This window comes from Pelodiscus sinensis, chromosome 6 (genome assembly GCF_052426305.1).
Source record: "Pelodiscus sinensis isolate ZL-2025 chromosome 6, ASM5242630v1, whole genome shotgun sequence".
Lineage (NCBI taxonomy): Eukaryota > Metazoa > Chordata > Testudines > Trionychidae > Pelodiscus > Pelodiscus sinensis.
In genome coordinates, this window is record NC_143057.1 from 10746640 (window position 1) to 10767386 (window position 20747).

The following is a 20747-nucleotide window of genomic DNA, read 5'->3' on the forward strand; positions in this document are numbered from 1 at the left end:
TATTTAGGAGATGCCTTTCTCCTTAACTGGAGTGGACCCCTCATGTATGCATTTCCACCCATACCTCTTATCTCAAGAGTCCTCCAGAAAATCAAACTCAACAGGGCCACAGTAATATAAACAGCAGCACTTCCGCTCTCCTCCCTCTGACCCTGACAGTAAGACCAGAAAGTAGTGTTGAACTAAGATACACAACTCCAGCTATGTGAATACCTTAGAACAGTGGTCTCCAAACTTTTTACACCCAAGATCACTTTTTAAATGATAGAACAAACCAAGATCTACTGCCCAGCCCCTTCCTTGAAGCCCTGCCCTCTCTATTCTCCTCCTCTCCATCACTCGCTATCCCCAACCCTTATACAGCTGCTTTTTTCCCTAATTCTTCTGTAGGAAGAAGTTTTTCCAACATTTGGCCTGTCTAGACTGGACCAAATGTCAGAAAAACCCCTTCTTTTGGAAGCCCCCTTATTCCTCATGGAAAGAGGAATATGGGGTGACCAAAATATCATGTTTGCTCTTCCACTAAAAGAAGGGGAAGAACAACTGCATCGCTGGATGCAGAAGAGTTTTTCTGGGATATCTCCAGACTCATGAAAAACTCCTGCAGTCTAGCCGTACCCTTGCTGGGTTGAGACAGGATGTGTAGGCTCTGGGAGGGGAATGAGGAATTTGGGTGTGGGAAGGGGTGAGAGGTGCAAGCTCTGGGAGGAAATCTGGATGCAGGAGGAGGTGGATAAGGGAACGCTGTCTCAGGGAGGAGGCTTCAGGCCCAGCAGTGTTGGGGTGAGATGTAGGGTTAGGGTACGAAGCAAGCCACAGACTTTGGATGTGAGAGTTTAGGAATTTGGGTTGGGGTATGTGAGGGGCTCAGGGCAGGGGGTTCCAGTGTATAATGGGCTCAGATGTTGGGTCTGGGGAAAAGGGGAGTGCAGGAGTGTTATGATGCTGTGGCCACATGGGGGTTTGGCCTCAATTGGGGGTTTGTTGGCCAGGCTTCATTTTTAAATAAAATACTATGTCAAACACAAAAAGTTTCTGTATTGTCTTTATTTCTGAGAAGGGCAGGGAACCTGTTTTGAGTCAGGCCCCCAGAAAAGTCAGTTGGGGCCACACAAGTGAGATGCAAAAAACCCTCCTCAACCCCCCCCCCCCAAGCTTCACTAATGTGGCCCCAACTGTGTTGGTGGGATCAGGGGACATAGTACTGCGGAAGGGTGCTGGTGAGTGCTTCGGCAGGGGACAGGGTGCCAGTGGGGACAGAGTTCTGCAGCTGGGGATGGGAGAGGGGACAGGGTTCTGGGAGGGCAGGGGACAGGGTGCCAGTGGGGACAGCTTTCTGAGGCTGGGGACAGGGTGCCGCTGGGGACAGATTTCTGAGGCTGAGGAGAGGGGAGCGGGAACGGGGAGAGAGGAGTGGGGAGAGGGAACAGGGGGGGAGAGGGGGCAGAGAGTCCCCTGCACCTGCCTCCTCCCAGGATTCTCTCCCCCCGAGGGAAGCCGGCGCATGCTTCCCACAGCACAGCGAAACCCCCGCACGTGCCTGCCCCAGGGCCAAACCCCCCTCCCATGGTGCAGCCAAACCCCCGTGCGTGCCTGCCCCAGAGCCAACCCCCACACTCAACTTACACCTCCTGTGGCGTAGGGAAGCCACCGCACTCCTCCTCCAGGGCCAACGCCCCCTCCCACAGCGTACCCAACATGCCACAGAGCTGTGGGAGGGGAGCAGCCAGTGCACTTCCAGAACCCCCGGAAGTGGCGCGAAACTGCAGGCAAGACTTCCATCCACCCCGTGGGAAGCCAGTACTATGCTGGAGAAAGATAGTGGGGCTTCTCGGAAGTGGGGGGAAAATGGGAGGTGGAGGGGGGGCCCGGTTGGTGACCACAGCCTTAGAACAAGTTACTGCAGCATCTCCACTGTGTGGGATCGATGGGAGAAACTCTCCTGTTGACTTCCTTTACGCTTCTCAATTCGGTAGAGTACCAGAATCCATGAGAGTGGTTGATTTAGTGTGATTTTACTAGACCTGCTAAATTGACCCCGGGGGGATCAGTCCCCTCAAACAGGCTGGACATCTTCAGCTTCAAAGTTTACCCCTCGTACATCCTGCAATTTACAGTAACCAACTATGCAGCCTTCAGCAAATATGATCACAAAAATTATTCCAGGTTCAATGACTTTATTATTGACATCCCTGAGGCAAAGAGACAACAATTCAAAGTGGTTATTGCAGAGGGCCAGACAGTCTCCCACACCACTCTTCATGATGTTTTTGATGACGTGGGCCTTGCTGCTAGGTTCCCTGCTACCTCTGTGGTCATAATATGGGCATCATGGTTCAACTTCTCCTCCTTCCAATGGGAGATGCAATCAACCGTAGAGGACCTCCCATGAAGTTGGACATGTAAATGCTACTACCTGCGCCCACATTTAAGGGTGTGTCTAGACTACAGGGTTTTGTCGACAAAAGCGAACTTTTGTCGACAAAACTATACCTGTGTCTACACTACCGCCGAGTTCTGTTGACAGCGGTAAACCTCATTCTACAAGGAATAATGCCTATTGTTGACAGAGTTTTGTCGACAAAAGGCACTATTGCATTCACACTGTGCTTTTTCAAAAGACAGCATCTAGACTCTCTGTCGAAAAAGCAGCTTGATTTGTTGACAGAACTGGCTGTAGTCTAGACACTCTTTGACATACCCTAATTTGGGGTGTAAAAAATTTTGGGTCCACCAAAATGGAGGCAGTATACAACCACTTAAACAGTAGGTCCACAAAGCGTACCCCAGACAGTGCCTATAAAAAAGTATTATTCTACTGGGATAATCCTGTGTAGAGTTGAATGTATAATGTTTCCACTGGTTGTGTACTTGTCAAAACTTCTTAGTTTATTCCTGAAAATTATATTGAGTATCTTGATAGTGTTGCACATATTTCGCTTTGTTTCATTTGAGTTGGGTTGAATGTCTCCTCCCATGGGCAAATCTTTTAAAAATACCTGCCATTTGGTGCAGTCTGGTCCATTTGAAAGTAAAAGACTTTGGTCATCAGTAGTATTTTATGAGCCTCACATATAAGTTATTTAGTAAGTTTCATTACAATCAAGAAAATCTTCCCAAACAACTTTTCAGTTTGGTAGTCCCATGATTTTAACAAGGAGTTCTCAGGAGCCCATAAAAGCCCTCTCCGGTACATTGTTGTAAAATAAGCAAAACCCCAAATATCTTCAATGTGATTTGTACCTGTAAACTGGCCTGAAAGTCTCTACCCCATGATGATCTATCTGGTGCTGCAGTAGGAATTTAGTTCTGTAATGGCAGTTTAAATGTTCCTTTTATTTTCTTGCTGCGTGTTAATACTCAGGTGTGAGATTTTTTTCCCTAGAATATATTTATTCATGATACTGCATCTCCTTTCACAGCTCTTCTAATATATTTCTTAGTAGTAAGCACACAAATTATACTTTAGGAAACGTTTATAGTATTACATTTTTGCTTTCTGATGAATTTATTTTTTATGTACTGTTAATTTATTTGACTTGTCTTACATCAGGTATTAATCATAATAAGAATGGATGATGATAATGAAAAAGCTGCCATCATTAAAACCCTTAGTACAGTAGAAGGTAAATGCTGCTCTTTTGTGCAAATCTTTAAAAGATGAGAAAAATAATATTAAGTCTGTGCTCCCCCTCGGCTGGCTTATATCTTTGTGTACATCTGTCACAAATCCCATTTAAGTGCTGTCTCTTGGTCTCTCACAAGATACCCATTGTCCCAATCTTGGGGTCACTAGGCTTACTTTCAGGGCACAGACTCTTTGTCTGCCATTTTCTCTTTTTATTTAATTATGTAAAGCACGTGACTATACAGATCATTTGTAAAACAATTCACATCCTAACCACAATACTTTTTACTAGCTCACTCATTTCTGGGGAGACCAAATGGTCTCAGAAAAGCAGGCAGGCTCTTCTGTTTCATGCAGGTTGCTACTTATTGGGTGGCTTCTCTCTCTTCTTGAGATGGAGGAAAATGGCTAAAAACCCATACAGCTCATTGCCTCTCTTTTTACACATTTTAGCCCTTCTATCAGAGGACCTATACCTTGCCAACTTCAACAGGTGATCACAAACCTGTTCCAGGTGAATTGATTGATCGGGCCACCTCTCCTCTGCTAAACCAGTTTAGCTAGTTGGAAGACAATCTCTTGTTTAGAGCTATTTCATTTTGATGCTATTTATATTCCATGTAACATCAGCTACCTCCCTTTGTTAATCATTTGACCCAGTCTTTACAATTTCAGCCCAACATGGAGGCAAACAGACAACTGAGAAAGCAAAAGACAGCACCTTCCAACTGGATTTTACCACTTGTTAAAGAAATTTACAGAAATTCACTTTTCATAGTAACACTTCATACTAGCAACGAGAATCCATAAGTTTGTACAGACAGATTTCTCAATAATAACATTTCATCCTACACCACCCCTCCTTAGGCTCTTTTATATGCATTCTTTTTGCTCCCATTGTTTCCTGCCACCCTCATCTCCAGACTTTCTTTCCTGATCGTTTTTGTGATCAGAGCAGCCTAGCAAGCATATACTTCTCTTCCTTCAAATCCCTCCTTAAAACCCTGTTTTTCACTTTGGTCTTTCTTTGTTGATCACCTCACCAACACTATATTTACACCACAGTGTGTTGAATTATTATTTTGTGTTTTGTATTAAAATTAGATTGAATACTCTTTAGAGCAAGGGATCCTGTGTCTAAAGTGTTATATAAATAGTGGGGGCATTTATAACACTATTGATATTAAATACTTATACATTTACATATATATTTACAAGAAGACTTACCTGACATTGCTTCAGGTTAGCGGGCTGGGAGTGTGGGGGGGTGCAGCAGTCAGGGTTGGGGAGTGAGGAGGGGCTCAGGCCGGTGGCTGTGGGGTTCAGGAGCCAGGGCAAGGGGTTTGGAGGTGTGGGGGAGCTCAAGGAAGGGGATGTTGGGCTCAGAGCAGGGTGCAGGAGCACCTCCCTGGTATCTCCCTGGGGCTGGCCAAAGGCAGTGGGGGCTGCGCAGCCCACGCACTGGCTTCTGTACATGGCTGGTCCAGGACAGAGGGGACCACTCAACTTGCCAGATGGCTTCTTTGCGGGGTAGGGGCACAGCCCACCAGCCAGCTTCTTCTTGGGTCTGACCCATGGCAGCGGGAGCTGCTCACCCCAGCCATCAGCTACTCCCCAGGGCCGGCTTAAGATGGCATGAGCTGTGCTGGCAGGCCAACAGCAGCTCCCCGGTGAAGCCTGTGCTTCCAGCCAGCAGCTGTGCCCCGGGTCTGGTATCCTTGGTACCCCTTTGCAGTCATTTGTGAGTATAACTGTCCCTGCTATCGCACTCCTCCCTTTCTGTTTGATGCAAAACAATTGCATTCAACATACATCCCATTGTCCTGGCACAACCAAATCCTTACCTTGCTTTTAAGTTAGGATGAGAGGAAGCTGCATACCAAATGTGATAGTCCTAGCTCTTACTGTTTAGGAGGAGTTCTTGAACAAAAGACTAACAGATGGATAGACACATAACAGATTGATGTATAAACTGTCAAATATATGTACATTAAATTAAGTTTAGAAACATAGCTCAATCTGACTGATTTACCTTCTGAGGACATTTATATTACACAAAATACATACATCGTGTGCAACCTTTTGGCTACATCTCTTTCTGTCTTATTTCCTGTCATATATAAAATTTTCTAAAAGGCCAAAGGAAAAACCCACTATTTTTCCAGTAGTTTTTTCTTACTCATTTTAAGTTAAACGGAAACATAATTTAATGTGACTGCTCCTGTCCTACCAACAGGCTTCTAGAATCCACCCCTGCCTGGGCCCAAATATATAAGACTTTTAGCATGGATCTCTGCTTGTCAGCCCAGTGAAACTCAAGATTATTGATGACTGCTTCAGATGGAACAAAATACAGGACTGTGTAGCACTTTAAAGACTAAGAAGATGGTTTATTAGATGATTTTGGGTACGATGTCCATCTTCTTGCACTTGGATAGAAAGATGATGTCTGTCTGTATCTGTGCAAGTTTCTTCATATGGTTGATGGATTTCCATTCCAAACGGCTAAATGTAGTGCCTTGCATGTATAATAGTGATAGAAATGTAGCCGTGTTAGTCTGGTGTAGCTAAAACAAAATACAGGACTATGTAGCACTTTAAAGACTAACAAGATGGTTTATCTTTAAAGTGCTACATAGTCCTGTATTTTGTTTTAGCTACACCAGACTAACATGGCTACATTTCTATCACTATTCTACATGCAAGGCACTACATTTAGCCGTTTGGAATGGAAATCCATCTGTGCAAGTTTCTTCATATGGTTGATGGATTTCCATTCCAAACGGCTAAATGTAGTGCCTTGCATGTAGAATAGTGATAGAAATGTAGCCATGTTAGTCTGGTGTAGCTAAAACAAAATACAGGACTATGTAGCACTTTAAAGATAAACCATCTTGTTAGTCTTTAAAGTGCTACATAGTCCTTTATTTTGTTTTAGCTACACCAGACTAACACGGCTACATTTCTATCACTATTCTACATGCAAGGCACTACATTTAGCCATTTGAAATGGAAATCAATCAACCATATGAAGAAACTTGCACAGATACAGACAGACATCATCTTTCTATCCAAGTGCAAGAAGATGGACATCGTACCCATCATCTAATAAACCATCTTCTTAGTCTTTAAAGTGCTACATAGTCCTGTATTTTGTTTTAGCTGCTTCAGATAGGGCACTGTTATCCAGGCTGTACCCGTGGGGTTATAATTTCTTGATCTGGTCCATGTTTTCTGTTTAGCATTATATAGCAATGTACACCAGCAGAAGATCTGGTCCAGTCTCTTGAACTGATCATTTAATTATTTTTAAACAGGTTTAAAATCCATGGTTTTGAATCCTGAGAACAGAGGAGTTTTGTTAGAACACAACGTCTTAAGCAGGTGAGTGCAATTCATAATTTTTCTATCCCAAATCTTACAGTCCCTATCAAAAGTAACTTCAGAGAAACTCCTGTGTTTCATTCTGCAAAGAGAACATTCTGGCCCAATTTAGATCAGCAATTCAGCATAGTAGTTAAGTAGTAACTATAAGCTCATAAGTACTCCTAGTGCAATCAATGATATGAAGAATTTCCAGGGCAAAAAGGAGATATAGATGAGCATTGTCATAGTACTGATAATGCAACATGAAAAGCTAATTTACAAGATCTGCCCCCCTTTCCCACTGGGGATGTAGAGACTCTCCTAACTTGTAAACCTATGCTTGAAATGAAAGGTGACAGCAGGAAATATGAAGACCTAATGCAAATAACTAGAGATGGTGAAGTATTTCATAAAAATAATTTAAAATCTCTAATATTGAAAGGATAAAGCCTGTTTTTACATTGTTCTTTAAACAACTGATACACTCTGTACAAAGTTTTTATTTTGTGCTGGGAGTAATCATGCTAAAAGATCATTTTCTGATATTTCTCTTTCAGTCTGAGTAGATATTCCTGTGTTATTGTACATAATCAACACATTGGAGCTGACTTTCCTTGGACACATTTCTCATTAGTGATAGAGTATGACTGTACAGAGAACTCCTGCTGGAATGAGCTGTGCAAAAATTTGAATATTACCTACATAACTTTTAAAACCACTGTCCCAGAAACACTTGTAATGGGTAAGTAAGAACTCAAATAAAAGATGATTCTTGTGCCTAAAAAGTGGATTTTGTATTCTCTAAAATGTTTATGTGTAAAATGTGCCCACTAAAGAGAGAAATAAATAATAAGGGTTAAGGCTAAGCATATTGGTCCAGATACTCTCTCGACATATGTACCTAACAGGAGTAAGATAGGAAGAAGTTTTAGGACCTGAGCCCAATCCTGGCAAAAATTATTGCACTGAGCTCCTGAGAAAAGCCCTTTCACTGTGCCAGGTAGTTCAGCATTGATAGAGGCTATGCCCAGTATTCCGTATGCAGATGGAGGGTTGCTGCAATGCTAGGGGAATACAAGACAAAACTCAATGGGCTTTCTAGAATCTGAAACTCTTCACACTAGAACAACATTTAACGGAAAAGTATTTTTAGTGGAGATATATATATACCATTTGAATGCCTGAAACTATCATATCTTAGACAGACTGTTTTGTAAAGTTGTTATTTATCTTTAGAAAATGTTTCAGGTGAAAATGTTGGGTGCGTTCTTCTGGAGGTGCAGATTCCGTATGTGTTTCTGACAACGGAAGGACTTCTTAAGGCACCAGAAATTCTTCAGCTTCTAGAATCCAAGTAAGTGAAAATGACCTGATTACTGAGGTTACATCTACACTGCAGTGCTATTTCGGGACACCAGAGGCATTCCAAAATAGCTATTCCACATCTTTTGAGCGCATACATTATTTTGAAATATAACAGAATCACTATTCTGACATCCCTGTAAACCTCATTTCATGCGGAGTAAGGGACATTTCATAATAGAGGTTTATTTTGAAATAAGTGCTGTGTAGACGGTACCAAATTTCAAAATAAGCTATTTGAAATTAACTCAAAATAAACTACGCAATTTGTATAACTCAAATTGCGTAGCTTATTTTGCATTTCTGATACAGTATAGACGCACTTGGACTGATTATCTGTCAATTAAATTAGGGGCCTCATTTGCTATGGAGCAACGTGGGCAGTTGTCCTCCAGCCAGACTGGTGCTTGCTCCCCCGACCTTTCATACATCTATATAATTCCCTTGAGCCCTCCCCAATGATTTTTCAGGATATAATATAATCATATATAATATTCTGTAGGCTGATTTAAAAGTTAGCTAAAGCAAAAACTGGTTTAGATATTAAAACTTGTATACTCTGCCTGCATCATACAAATGGTCTAGTCTCTTGAGGGCAGTTTTATTTTTGTCTAATTTTGTTTTTTTCTTGAGAGACATGGGCAGTGGGTGAAGGCCCAGCTGGAGAAGGCAAGTCCCAGTCCTGCCCCTTCTTCCTGAAACCTGCCCCTTCTGTCTGAAGCCCTGCCCCTTCCATTCAAACCCCTCCCCCCCTGATTGTGGAGCCAAGCTCATCCGAACCCCAGCCCTGAAAATCTCCAGTCCCCTTAGTGTCCCCTCTCCCCGCGGCTGGTATGACTCCACCCTTCCTAGGTAGCCAGAGTGCCTGGTGTCTGGAGATACCGAACAGCCATGCCACAGCCCAATCCTTCCTGATCAGCCAGAGGCCTGGGCTGCCACACCATAGCCCCAGCCCTCCCAGACAGCTGGAAAGCCGGGCTGTTGCACTGCAGCTTCAGCCCTCCAAGGTAAAGGAATAGATAATAATCAGGGCAGCATGTTGCTAAAATCTTTTCTGGTTGTCAGATGCAATGCAATTCAGCTATAGCTTCTCAATAACAAATTAAAGGGATTGACTTTGCTACACTGGCCCCTTCTTTGGAAGGGGCATGCTAATTTTGAAAGTGGGAATAGGGAAATCCGCGGGGGATTTAAATAAACATGTCCGCCGCTTTTATTCCGGCTTGGTGAAAAGCCGGAGAAAAGCGTCTAGACTGGCCCGATCCTCTGGAATAAAGCCCTATTCCGGAGGATCTCTTATTCCTACTTTGAAGTATTTGTAAGGCACATATCACTTTGTTGGTGATGAATCTCTCACCACTGATAAAATTAAAGGATTAGCATTATAGTGAACACAAGACGACAATTTTGGCACTCACATTCATGGCTCATTGAAGTCAATGAGTGAAGCAGAATTTGGCCTACTGATACTAATATTAGATATATTGATAGTAAAATAGCATTTGAAGTAGGAATAAGAGATCCTCCGGAATAGGGCTTTATTCCGGAGGATCGGGCCAGTCTAGACGCTTTTCTCCGGCTTTTCCCCAAGCCGGAAAAAAAGCGGCGGACATGTTTATTTAAATCCCGCGGGGGATATTAAAATCCCCCGCGGATTTCCCTATTCCCACTTTCAAAATTAGCATGCCCCTTCCGAAGAAGGGGCCAGTGTAGACGTAGCCCAGATGTCAACATCAGCATGTTTTGCTGACTTATAAATATCAATCGCAGGATTACATAATGTTGCTTCATAGAACTGCAGCCTCCTACACAGTTTATGGCAGTACATAAAAGTAATATTAAATGACTGTGGAATTAAACCTAACAGAATAAATATTGAAATATTTAAGTCTCACCATCTTGATTTTTAACCTTTGAATATATATGACTTAATTGAAGTATAGCTGGGGATTCAGGAGCGATCCCAAAATTAAAAATCCCTATAATTGGAGTTGAAGTATTGAATAAAAGGACTTCACAACAACATTCCTCTTCTTTTCGGAAGAGTTCATCATTTCACTTAAATGAAACTCACTAAAAGTTTGAATTCTGTAGGTACAATGTTACTTTTGTTGAGAGAAGTTGCAGTGAATCATTACAGCTTTTTGGAGGTACAGATCGATATGTTGTGATAACAATAGATGAACAGACTGCCATAATTTTGGAGGTACAAAATTAGACCAACTTGGTCAAATTCTATACTCAGTTACATCTCTTAATCTTTCCTTGTAAGCCAGTTTCTCCAGATCTCTAGCTATATTTTGTTGTTCCTCTTAACTCCCTCCTTAAGATTATAGTTTCAAATTCTAATAGCTTCTTACCCCAGAAGTTATTCTGAAGTTGAATTAATCCATAATTCTTTTTGCATCATTGAGGCATTTGCAGATTGCGCACTTATGCTTGGTAACAAAATACCTGCAAAGTTGATCTATATTATCTCTGTCGTTAGTTCTGTTCTAAAATCCCTGAAGTGTTTTTGATAATATTGAATAGTTATTATTAAAGCCCCCACACTTGCAAAAGGGGTTGTATAATTGAAAATATGTAATGCACAATTCCAGTTATAAATGACTATATCCTCTCATTGATATGCATGTTAATTCTATTCATGTCAGCAAACTATACATACTTATGTAGAGGTTTGAAGAAAAGAACATGAACATAAGCACTTTGATATTAAACTTCCTGTTTAGCTATTCAGTGTAGGATGGAAACTCTACAGCTAGAAAAACTGATATTTCAAGATAAATTGAGTAAAAAATCATGTATTAATATTGAAAACAGAACACATCTACTCCCTCCTACAATGTAGTATTTAATCATATTGTATTTTATAAATCCAATACATCCATAGAACAATTATAGGTTAAGTTAAGGATTAATAATACTACTAATAATTAATAATAATAATTTATATTTTTATAGCTCTCAGGAAGCCTAAAAGCAAATCTGTATAGTACATAAATATCCTCATTTTACAAAAGGGGAAATTGAGGCATGATGAAGTCAAATGACTTCACCAAGCCTCATAGAATGGAATCCACCTAGAATGAAAGTCAGAAATAGAATCTAGATCTCCTGGTTTCCAGTCCTTTATCCACGTAATAAGGCTGCTTCTCAACTGTAAGTGTACATTACAGTGATGAGCATTTTGAATCTTACAGTAGGTTGGTAAATATATTCAAATTTTTTTTACTTTTTTTGCATTAATTTTGTGGTAGACTTTGGAAGAGCTGAATTATGAAAAATCTTCTGATAATATTATATTAAGACTGATGGCACTGTCACTCCAATACAGCCACTGTTGGATCGTATTATATTCTAGACAGAGATTGAATTCAGAGTAAGTTAAACATTTGTTGTAATAGCGTGGGGTTATAAAGCAGAGTTCTTATGATAAGATATCATTTATTAGAACAAAGGAACTTAAAGTGTTCAAATTTAAATGTAAATTATGAACTGCTTTTACAACATTATAAATAGGTACACATTCAACTTTCATTATGTTTCTAGTTTGCATTGGACTTTTCACTCAATTTCTATGTTGCCATACTTTTATTTTGGGACTCAGTGGACTGAATTATCTGGCAATTAATTTCTTGAAACCCTAAAAGTTCAACAAGTGTATTTTGAATTTTTAAATTATTTTTGGTCATGTTCAAGAATTAAACCAGTTTTTTAAATAAATTTAATGTTCTAAGCAGTTAATCCCTTGTTATTAAATAAGTAAAAAATTAACATATCTGGAAACAATATTGGCTTGACAACTCTAACCATTGGAACCAGGGCTGGATTAACTCTTCCGGGGGTGCAGGGCTCTTAGAAATTGTGGAACCCCTGAGGCTCCATAATGAAGCCAAAAATGAAGGGTTCAGAATATAGAAGGGGGCTGTGGTCTAAAACCGAGGTTGGGTCCGAGGAGTGAGGGCTTTGAGGTGGGGCCGTGGATGAGGGGCTTGGGGGTACAGGAGAGGGCGCCAGTCTGGAGTCAAGGGATTTGAAGTGTGGGAGAGGACTCAGGGAAAGAGATGGGGGTACTGGGTCGGGCAGGTGATAGATAAGGTGTGGGAGGGGGCTCAAGGTAGGAGGTTGGGGTGGAGGGTAATAGCAGGAGTTAGAGTTCGGGACGGGGCTAAGGGCAACAAGTGGAAGTGCAGGGTCTGAACAGGAGTTAGGGTGCAAGAGTTAGGGTACAGCTCAGATCTGGGATGGGAGTTGAGGTGCTTACCTGGGGCAGCTCCCATTTGGCGGCACAGGCCCTGGGAAGGGGAGGTGGCAGGTGGCTCTGTGCGCTGCCCTGTGCTCGCACCGTGATTCCCAGCCAGTGGGAGCTGTGAGGGCAGAGCATGCAGGCAAGGTTAGTGTGCTGACAGAGCTTTCTGGTACTTGTAGCTCCAACTCAGTGAGCAGGGAGGGGAAAGGCAGTGAATGGAGTCTCGTGAAACCACTGTTTTTTCTTTGAATGATTGCTCGTGTTCATTCCACTTTGTCTGTGTGTGTTCACCATGTGCACCAGTGCTGAAAGTTTTTCTCTCAGCAGCATCCATAGCAGAGAGGCTCTGGCAACCCTTGGAAAGGCACCATCATGGTGCAGTATAAAGGGTGCTGTGCACTCTGCCCACCCTCAGTTTCTTCTTGCTGCCAGTAATGGTTCATCAGAACTACTGGCTTTGACTATTCATTGCTTGCTTTCCTTGGTTTAGCATCTCTTGTGGATAATTGTTCAATAATTCCCCTTAGTAGCAGTTTAGTTTAGTTAGAATTTGTATTCATCATTATTGTCCCAGACAGGACCTTGATTAGGGACAGGGCATGCCGCATTCCTCTTCAAACCTTGTGTGTCTCGCAGGCATCCTATGTCTACACAATAGCTGCCTGTGGTGTCTTGGTAAGGGACACATTAGTGATAAGTGCCAAATTTACAGATTATTCAAGCCCCATATGCAAAAAGAAAGCAGCATTTGCTGGCAGGCACTACTCATGGAGTTGGCGCTGTCCCCCTTGGCCCCGCACCTGGTGCTTTCCTCTAGTTGCCACTATTCACCCACGCCAATTCCAGTTAGGAAGGCAAAGGCTTCCACCAAGGGGTGTTCTTCTCCAGCTTGAAAGATGAAGGAGAAGCAAGGAGGAGAGAGCCAGGACCCACAATGGCAGCTTATCACTTCCATTAGGAAGTCAGGCTTCAATTTAGTTCAATTCAGGGCTAAACCTGCCTATCCTGAACTTGTCAGCACCAGGTAGCGATGATGGCCGCTGGCATCTGAAGGCAATTTGGACTCTGGAAGCCCTGCAGGCAGCACAGGACATACTGGCTATGCTAGTACTTGCAGCACATGATGCCTTGGGCACCACGGTCTAAAGGCAAGTCCATGTTGGGCCTCTTGAGGGAATCCCCCCGGCTAGCACTTGCATTGCCTAGAGATCTAGAATGCCAGCGCTCTCCCATATGAAATCACAATACCTCAGACTCAAAGAGACAAGCATCATGAATACCCCTTCAGTCTCCTGATGCGGGACGAAGGCAGGGTCTAGGGCAGAGCTCACCAGCTCGGTGCCAGACCTACTATGGCACGCGCCCCCCATCACAGGAACAGAGAGGTGTAATCAGCATCATCAAGGCCTCAGAGCCTTTCCTTGGATCAGCCTCAGTTGTTGTCTTCTCAGCATCGGTCCCTCTCATGGCAATCCTCATGGTCTTGATGTTCCTTGGACTGCTAGGCTTGTTCCAGCTCTCGTCCTGTTCCAGGTCCCACTGCTAAGGGAAGGATGAGATGCTTCGGGTAACTTGTCTTTTCTTCCCATTAGCCTTCTTCTGTAAGCTAATGGTAATCAGTACATGTTCCCTGCACTGGCTACCTTGTCTTTGGGCTTTTTCCCTTCTTAATTGGGATCCCTTCCAGTAGTGTTGCCTCATAGCACTGACTGCACCCGGAAGACTGCCATCACTTTTCTCCTTCACAATGTAGCCTCTCCTGTTGAGTGATATAACTGCATCTGGATGCTCCTTGCAGAACTATTTGTTAATTAATGTTCACAGAGTTTTAATTAATATTCAGAATTCTGGTAGGTAAACTACATAGTTACAGAAGAATTTGTCATTTTGAAAATATTATATACTGCTATTGAATACCTGTAATATATAGTGCTGGGGTAGATGCAGCTTCCTGATGCAGTAATTTTAGTGTAAGTGCAATATAAAACAAAACAAATAATAAATATAAGGAGAGCATGCTCTATCATCTATGTATTATTTCAGCGGTACTCTACTAGGAAAAACAATAATATTGAATAATCCAACAAATACTTACAGTACCACCACAATCCTAATCCTAGCCCAATACAACGGGAAGAAGCCCCGGGGCAGGGATGCTGGCCTGCGGAGCAAACCTGTCTCTCTCACTCTACAGCAGTAGCCCCAATGCCACTCAGGTTCGACACCCTTAGGTTCATGATTTCTGTAGGTGCAATTGAACCCAAATAAAGCTGCCCCTTGTATTGTGTATATATAGTGAGAATAATGAAACATCTTTTCAGGTACAGCCTCACAGGAAAGACTCTGCATCATCTGTCCTTAATTTATGCGGGTTTGGTTCCATTTTCACAGAAATCAGAAGACTTTGAAGTGAAGGTAATTTTTTAGTAAAGATGTCTCTAAGTCTACTTTTACCTTCACTGTTGTTGTAAAACTACCTCTATGCCATCACTAAAACATCTGATAAAGCATGTACTAAAAAATCAAACTTATGAAACAGTTTTAAATTTAAATTCCTAATTAAAATGAGATGTAGGAGCCTAACCATTATTCAGGCTCAGATTGACTTCTATGGACATTGTATAGGGCTCCTACTAGGAAACAGAAATAGCTTTGCTTTACCACTAGAGGTCATAGTAATGAGGAAAATACCATTTTATCAATACTTTACTATGTACCTGAACTCAGCAAGTGGTGTACTTTCTGCATTTGACTTACAAGTACAAGTTATTGTCACTATTTGTAAAAAGATACTAAAGAAAGCGAATTGTAAAATTGTTAGAGATAAGGAAAAGAAAGGGTTACTGTTCTCGACTGGTATCATATCACCAACAAACTTTATAATTGGGGATGGGGGGTATGCTAAGTGTACTAAGAAGAAAATTTATAAAATGTTTTTTTCTATAAAAATCTAAAGGTACCAATATTTGGAGTAGTAGAAATTAAAAAATAGAGAAAAGCTTTTGTGATTCACCAAATTGATGTGTGAGACTAGCCGATACAAATGCATAAAATACGTCACAAAGATAAGGTGATTTACTGTCATATATAGATTAAAATTTGCTACAAAGTTATAGTTGTCAAATTAGCTGTGGGGAAATAACATATCTGAAAGTCAGTCATTGTGCAGTACAGTTCAATATGTGTGTTCATTAATTCACTAGAAAGTTTCTTGGGCATTCAAAATGCTAAATAACCTGAATTCCTGCAACTCATTAAATCTTTACTATAACATACCAAGTTTAGGCTCACAAGAATTACCTGTTTTAAAAGAGAGTACTGTTATAACTAGATACTTGATCATGTCTAAAAGATGTTGTAGTGAAATATATTTTACCTACATAGAGTTTGAATAATCTAGAGTTAGTATATGGGGCTGAAGATGGAGTCTGCAGCCTCTCCATATCACTTGCATGGGGCAGTTTTATGACTATAGGCCTTTGGTTTCAGGTCCATCTCTAAGTTTTCTAGTTACTTGTCTGCTTCAGACCATTGTGAATACAACCTTAAAGTATGTTTATTATTTTAGGTAGTTCTTGCACCAGGAGTTGAAGAGACAGCATTGTTAATTCGTCAGATTTCTGACAACATTTTGATGTCTTCTAAAACAAATCCTCATAAATGGTTGGACAAATCCTGGCTTTCTGTCTTGCCATCTGAGGTGTGTTTCCTTTATACTAAGTGTAGCGGTTCTCTTACTGTTTTTAAGATATTAAAATGCTAAGTTCTCATTATTTCAGTTTTCCAATTTTTTATGTGTGTGTGAAATATAAACACAATGAGCTGGAATCATCCCTACAGACCCAAGTAGGCACATTCCTCAGTTCTTTCTGGAGCAGCTGTGTTGGAAGAGGGATTCATTCTCAGCATCAAGAGGCAGTAGAATATCCCAGGGAGTAAAACAGTCTGATTGTGATACTTCAGTCCTGTGCACCAAATGCTAAAAGCTAAATAAACTGGGCCAGATTACAGAACAATGGCTCAATCCTGCAGGGTGCTGAACATTTTGATTCTAATACAACATAGCAGATAAGCACATGCTTAACTAGAAGTATGTATTTTATCCCATTAAAGTCAATGGGACTAGTCATATTCTTGTAGCACTGAGCCCAAAATAGTTAAAACTTGTTTGTTTCCTTATCAGATAATTGATGTATAGATATTTACATGCTGGATGACCCTGTCTGCATGAGGAAGTGAGATGACAAGATGCAAAGAGAGCTGAGCCTGTGCAGCCAAAGGGCTCCCCTATCATCTGGCTCCTGAGAGGTTGTGTAGTGTGGGAGCATGATGGGCAGGGGAGTTGGGCGATAGTACCCATCTGCTTTCCCTGCCGAGCAGAGCCACCTCCTGACTCAAGCCCTTCAGTGCAGCCCAACCACTTCTGCTGATCTGGGTAATGATAAGATGGGCAAGTAGCAGGATCTGGCAGCTGAAACCTACCAACTGCTGCCTCCAATGAGTACCAGGCACTCCTCACTTCTCTCAATTACCAGAAAATTTTAAACCAAATAAAACCTAAAAATGAAGGGCCTTATGTAAAATACAACATTCAGAGGGTATGTCTAGGCTACAAGCCTCTTTCGAAAGAGAGCATCTAGACTGCAACCACTTCTTTCAAAAAAGCGATCCACTTTTTTGAAAGAAAACACCCAGGCAGTCTGGTTGTTCTCTTTCGAAAAAGCCCTATTTGCATTCAAGAACACCTTTTTTCGAAAGAGCTCTTTTGAAAAAAGGCATTCTTCCTCATAAAATGAGGTTTACCGTGGTCAAAAAAACCACCGCAGTCTTTTGATTTAATTTTGAAAGAACATGGTGGCAGTCCTGACTCAGGAATTTTTTTCAAAAAAAGGCCACTTTTTTTCGAAAAAACCCTGTAGTCTAGACATACCCTCAGTTCCCTTGAACTTGAAAAAAAAAACCTCTTCTAACCTGAGAGTAAAATGTGACATTTGGAGTGCAAAGTAAGATTTTTAGCAATGTTTGAGTGTGTGTTGAAAATCCATATGAAATGGATCACTGCAGTCAGCCTTAGGTATACAGCTATTATTTTCATCTTCTTATATACTCTTCCTACTGTACAGCTACGTATAATTAGTTTCCTCATTATAAAGATAATCTATTTATGGATGTCTAGGTGGTGGGTACATTAAAAACTAATTAGATACAAGGTCCACCTTCTTAGAATTGTGATTCTGTGACAGATTGTGTGCCCAGAGATTGTACCGGACTAACACGGCTGCATCTCTATCACTTTGTCCCCCCTAGGCAGAGAAGTGCTTGCTTACTTTTCCATGTATAAACCCTTTAGTAGCTCAGCTTCTGTTAAAAACGGGATCTTCACTGAAGTGGCTGTTGTCGGCAGCTTTTGACCAACTTCAGGAACTCCTACCTGAGGTTCCGGAAAAAGTTTTAAAGGTTGAGTATAATGAATATATATATATATATATTACTAGCAGTCCCGTTGACTATGTAATAAATAAAGCTTTACAGAATGCTTTCTGAGATCATGTTTATATTTCCTAATATAATTTTACAAACTAAGAAAACTACATTATTTTACATTGCTTTGCCAGCTGCATTGGTTCTTATTGCTTTTAGAGTATCTTTATTCATATCTGAATCAGCATATACATTAATTCTTAACCATTATGTTGGATCCACTTTACATCAGTGTTGGAGCCTTCTTCTAACAGTGTTACTTGAGAGGGGCAGTGTAAAGGGTTCTCCCAACCATCAACTTTCTCTGTAGAGCAGGGCTCCTCAACTCGCCCATTTGTTTGCAGCCCGCAGTATGGTTTGGGTTTACGTGTGGCTCAACACACAGCCCTCAGGTAGGATCCTTTGAACATCACCTCCACTGGGAACATGCTCCACAGAGGCAAGACAATATAATAGTTTTCTGTTGATATGTGTGTTAGTAGTTAAATTCCTGGACTGCCATTGCTCATTAAAAGTGCTGTCATATGGGTGGAAATCGGATAAATATTGCGTTTTATTAAGATCAGCAGAACTGACTTAAATGGGGCCTGTGTCTTGTGTAGTCTTGCCTTAATCTTTCTATTCATGCCCATCAGAGTGAAATAAGCTATTTATATATATATTTGCATGTATATGCAACCACATTTAAGTTGCGGCCCTCAGCATGTGCTGTATCATTGTGGCCCCTAGGCCTTCCAAAGTTGAGTAGCCCTGCTGTAGAGTATTGAGCACTAGGTGTCTTTTATTACCTAGAGCCTATAATTACTTTAATGTTCATCTTAATTTTGGGGATTTTTACAAAAAATGTTTCCTCACCTTTTTCCTTTTAAATTTTCTTTTCATCTAGTTCTCCCCTGTGCATTAAATCTTCTCAGAGCATGAATTGCTTCATGCCCCTGTTATTGCAGAAAGATCACCAGAGACATGTCAGTTACTGCAACTTTTTCTTTTTGACAGACAGAAAAATATATCTACATCTAAGAAAACTAATTTAACTTTTTAATATTTTGATTATATAGTATTAAACTATACTATAAACATTAAGTCTATTTCTTTCGTTTCAGCATTTTAGTGACATCACTTCTTTGTACAACCTAAACTCTTTCACTCCTCCAAAATCGCCCAAGAAAACTGTATCACCCCAAAAACAGTGGAGCTGCTTCAATATGACCTTTCCTCATGCTTCATTTTCCAAATCTCTACTCGGCAATATTCAAGGAAATCTGGATGGTCAGTATTCAGAAATGCTTGATAACCTACAGAATAGCACAAGTCAATCCTTAAATTATTACAAAAATGAATCTTGGTTGCCTTCAAGATCGAGTGAGAGGCAGAAGATGTTAACATCTTCGCTGTCTTACTGTGGACAGGTCAGTTGCTTTGATGAGTCAGATCACAATGTAAATGGTCAGCCGTACCTCCCTTTTCTGAAAAATATGGGAACAGATAGGACAGCCAGTCTCTCATTCTTAAAACAGAGTGATTCAGATGTATTTTCTTTGGAATCAACCAATGTGAATTATGAAGCCAGAATCTCACCATCTAAGACTCTTATGGAGGATTACTATTCAGGTAAGCTTTCTTTTCATGATATGGAGCGGAATAGATTTTATTGATGTGTTCCCTTCTTTGAACTGAAATTTCACTGCAGCTAAAATAAGCACACTTGAAAGTGTGAAAATGGTTTAGTTGAAAGCAAACCAAAATGTATGACATGGACAAGAATGTAAATTTTATGGTTTTTTTCCCATGATTTTCCTACACACGTAAAAATACAATACAGGTGTGCTAAAGAAAAAGTGATTTGATGAAAAACAGCTTAAATTGAGTCTACCTTAGTAACACAGATGTGCTATACAGGCTATTTTTAGACTATACCTGAGGGGAGAAATAGGTACTGTAGCTCAGCTGAAGTAAGGTAAACTCTTGTAAATTGTTAAGATTTACACAAATAAGTGAACAACAACATCTGCTGTATGTAGTTCTATGGAAATCTATCAACACAGAAGATTATATGGATCAGGAGATTGGTAATGGTATAAAGACTTTTGCAGTTCTAAATTGCTCATTGAGAAACACTCCCAGCAGGCCCACTAGCTCCAGAATTCTGATGCTGAGCCTTTTCTGTTCATCATAATCAAAATGGGCTCCCCAAGTCTCTATAATTTTCATCAGTGGTGATGCATAAAGGACTGGTAAGAGGGAGGGAGAGAGAAAAGGCATGGAAGGTTGGGATGACTCACCAGCCAGACAGGGAAGTCCACATGGACAGAGGATGGAAGAAGAGTTCCTCCTGGAAAATCAGGTAATAACTTCTGATTGGAAAAAAGGTGAGGGCATAATTGTAAATAGGCTCATACAGTAGAGAACACATAGGGTACATATTGATTTAGGAGACGAGAATTGGCCTGGCTAGAGTAGGAAGAGAGATAGTCCATTGCAGTTGATATGGGCAAGGAAGGGGCCAGTCTGGGGCTTCTGTGAAAAGCTTGCACTCAAAAGACCTTTGCCTCCTCGTTTTACTAGTAAAGGGAGCCAAAAATTGTCTGCCCTTGTTGTGTCTCTAAAGCAGAATACAAAAAGAAAAGACTATGATAAAAGGAATGATCAATAAGTAAT

General features: G+C 41.0%; 1 protein-coding gene across 1 annotated transcript in view; it reads left to right on the forward strand.

The window, feature by feature from the left end:
- The window catches only part of SHOC1 (shortage in chiasmata 1), a 102151-nt gene that overhangs the window by 64932 nt on the left and 16472 nt on the right, over positions 1–20747 (forward strand). Inside the window, exons 19-28 of the mRNA XM_089779459.1 lie at positions 3554–3626; positions 6946–7012; positions 7552–7736; positions 8231–8348; positions 10451–10562; positions 11617–11738; positions 14930–15023; positions 16177–16308; positions 17916–18065; positions 19193–19700. Coding sequence (XP_089635585.1) covers positions 3554–3626; positions 6946–7012; positions 7552–7736; positions 8231–8348; positions 10451–10562; positions 11617–11738; positions 14930–15023; positions 16177–16308; positions 17916–18065; positions 19193–19700 — 1561 coding nt within the window. The remainder of the gene's footprint in view (positions 1–3553; positions 3627–6945; positions 7013–7551; positions 7737–8230; positions 8349–10450; positions 10563–11616; positions 11739–14929; positions 15024–16176; positions 16309–17915; positions 18066–19192; positions 19701–20747) is intronic.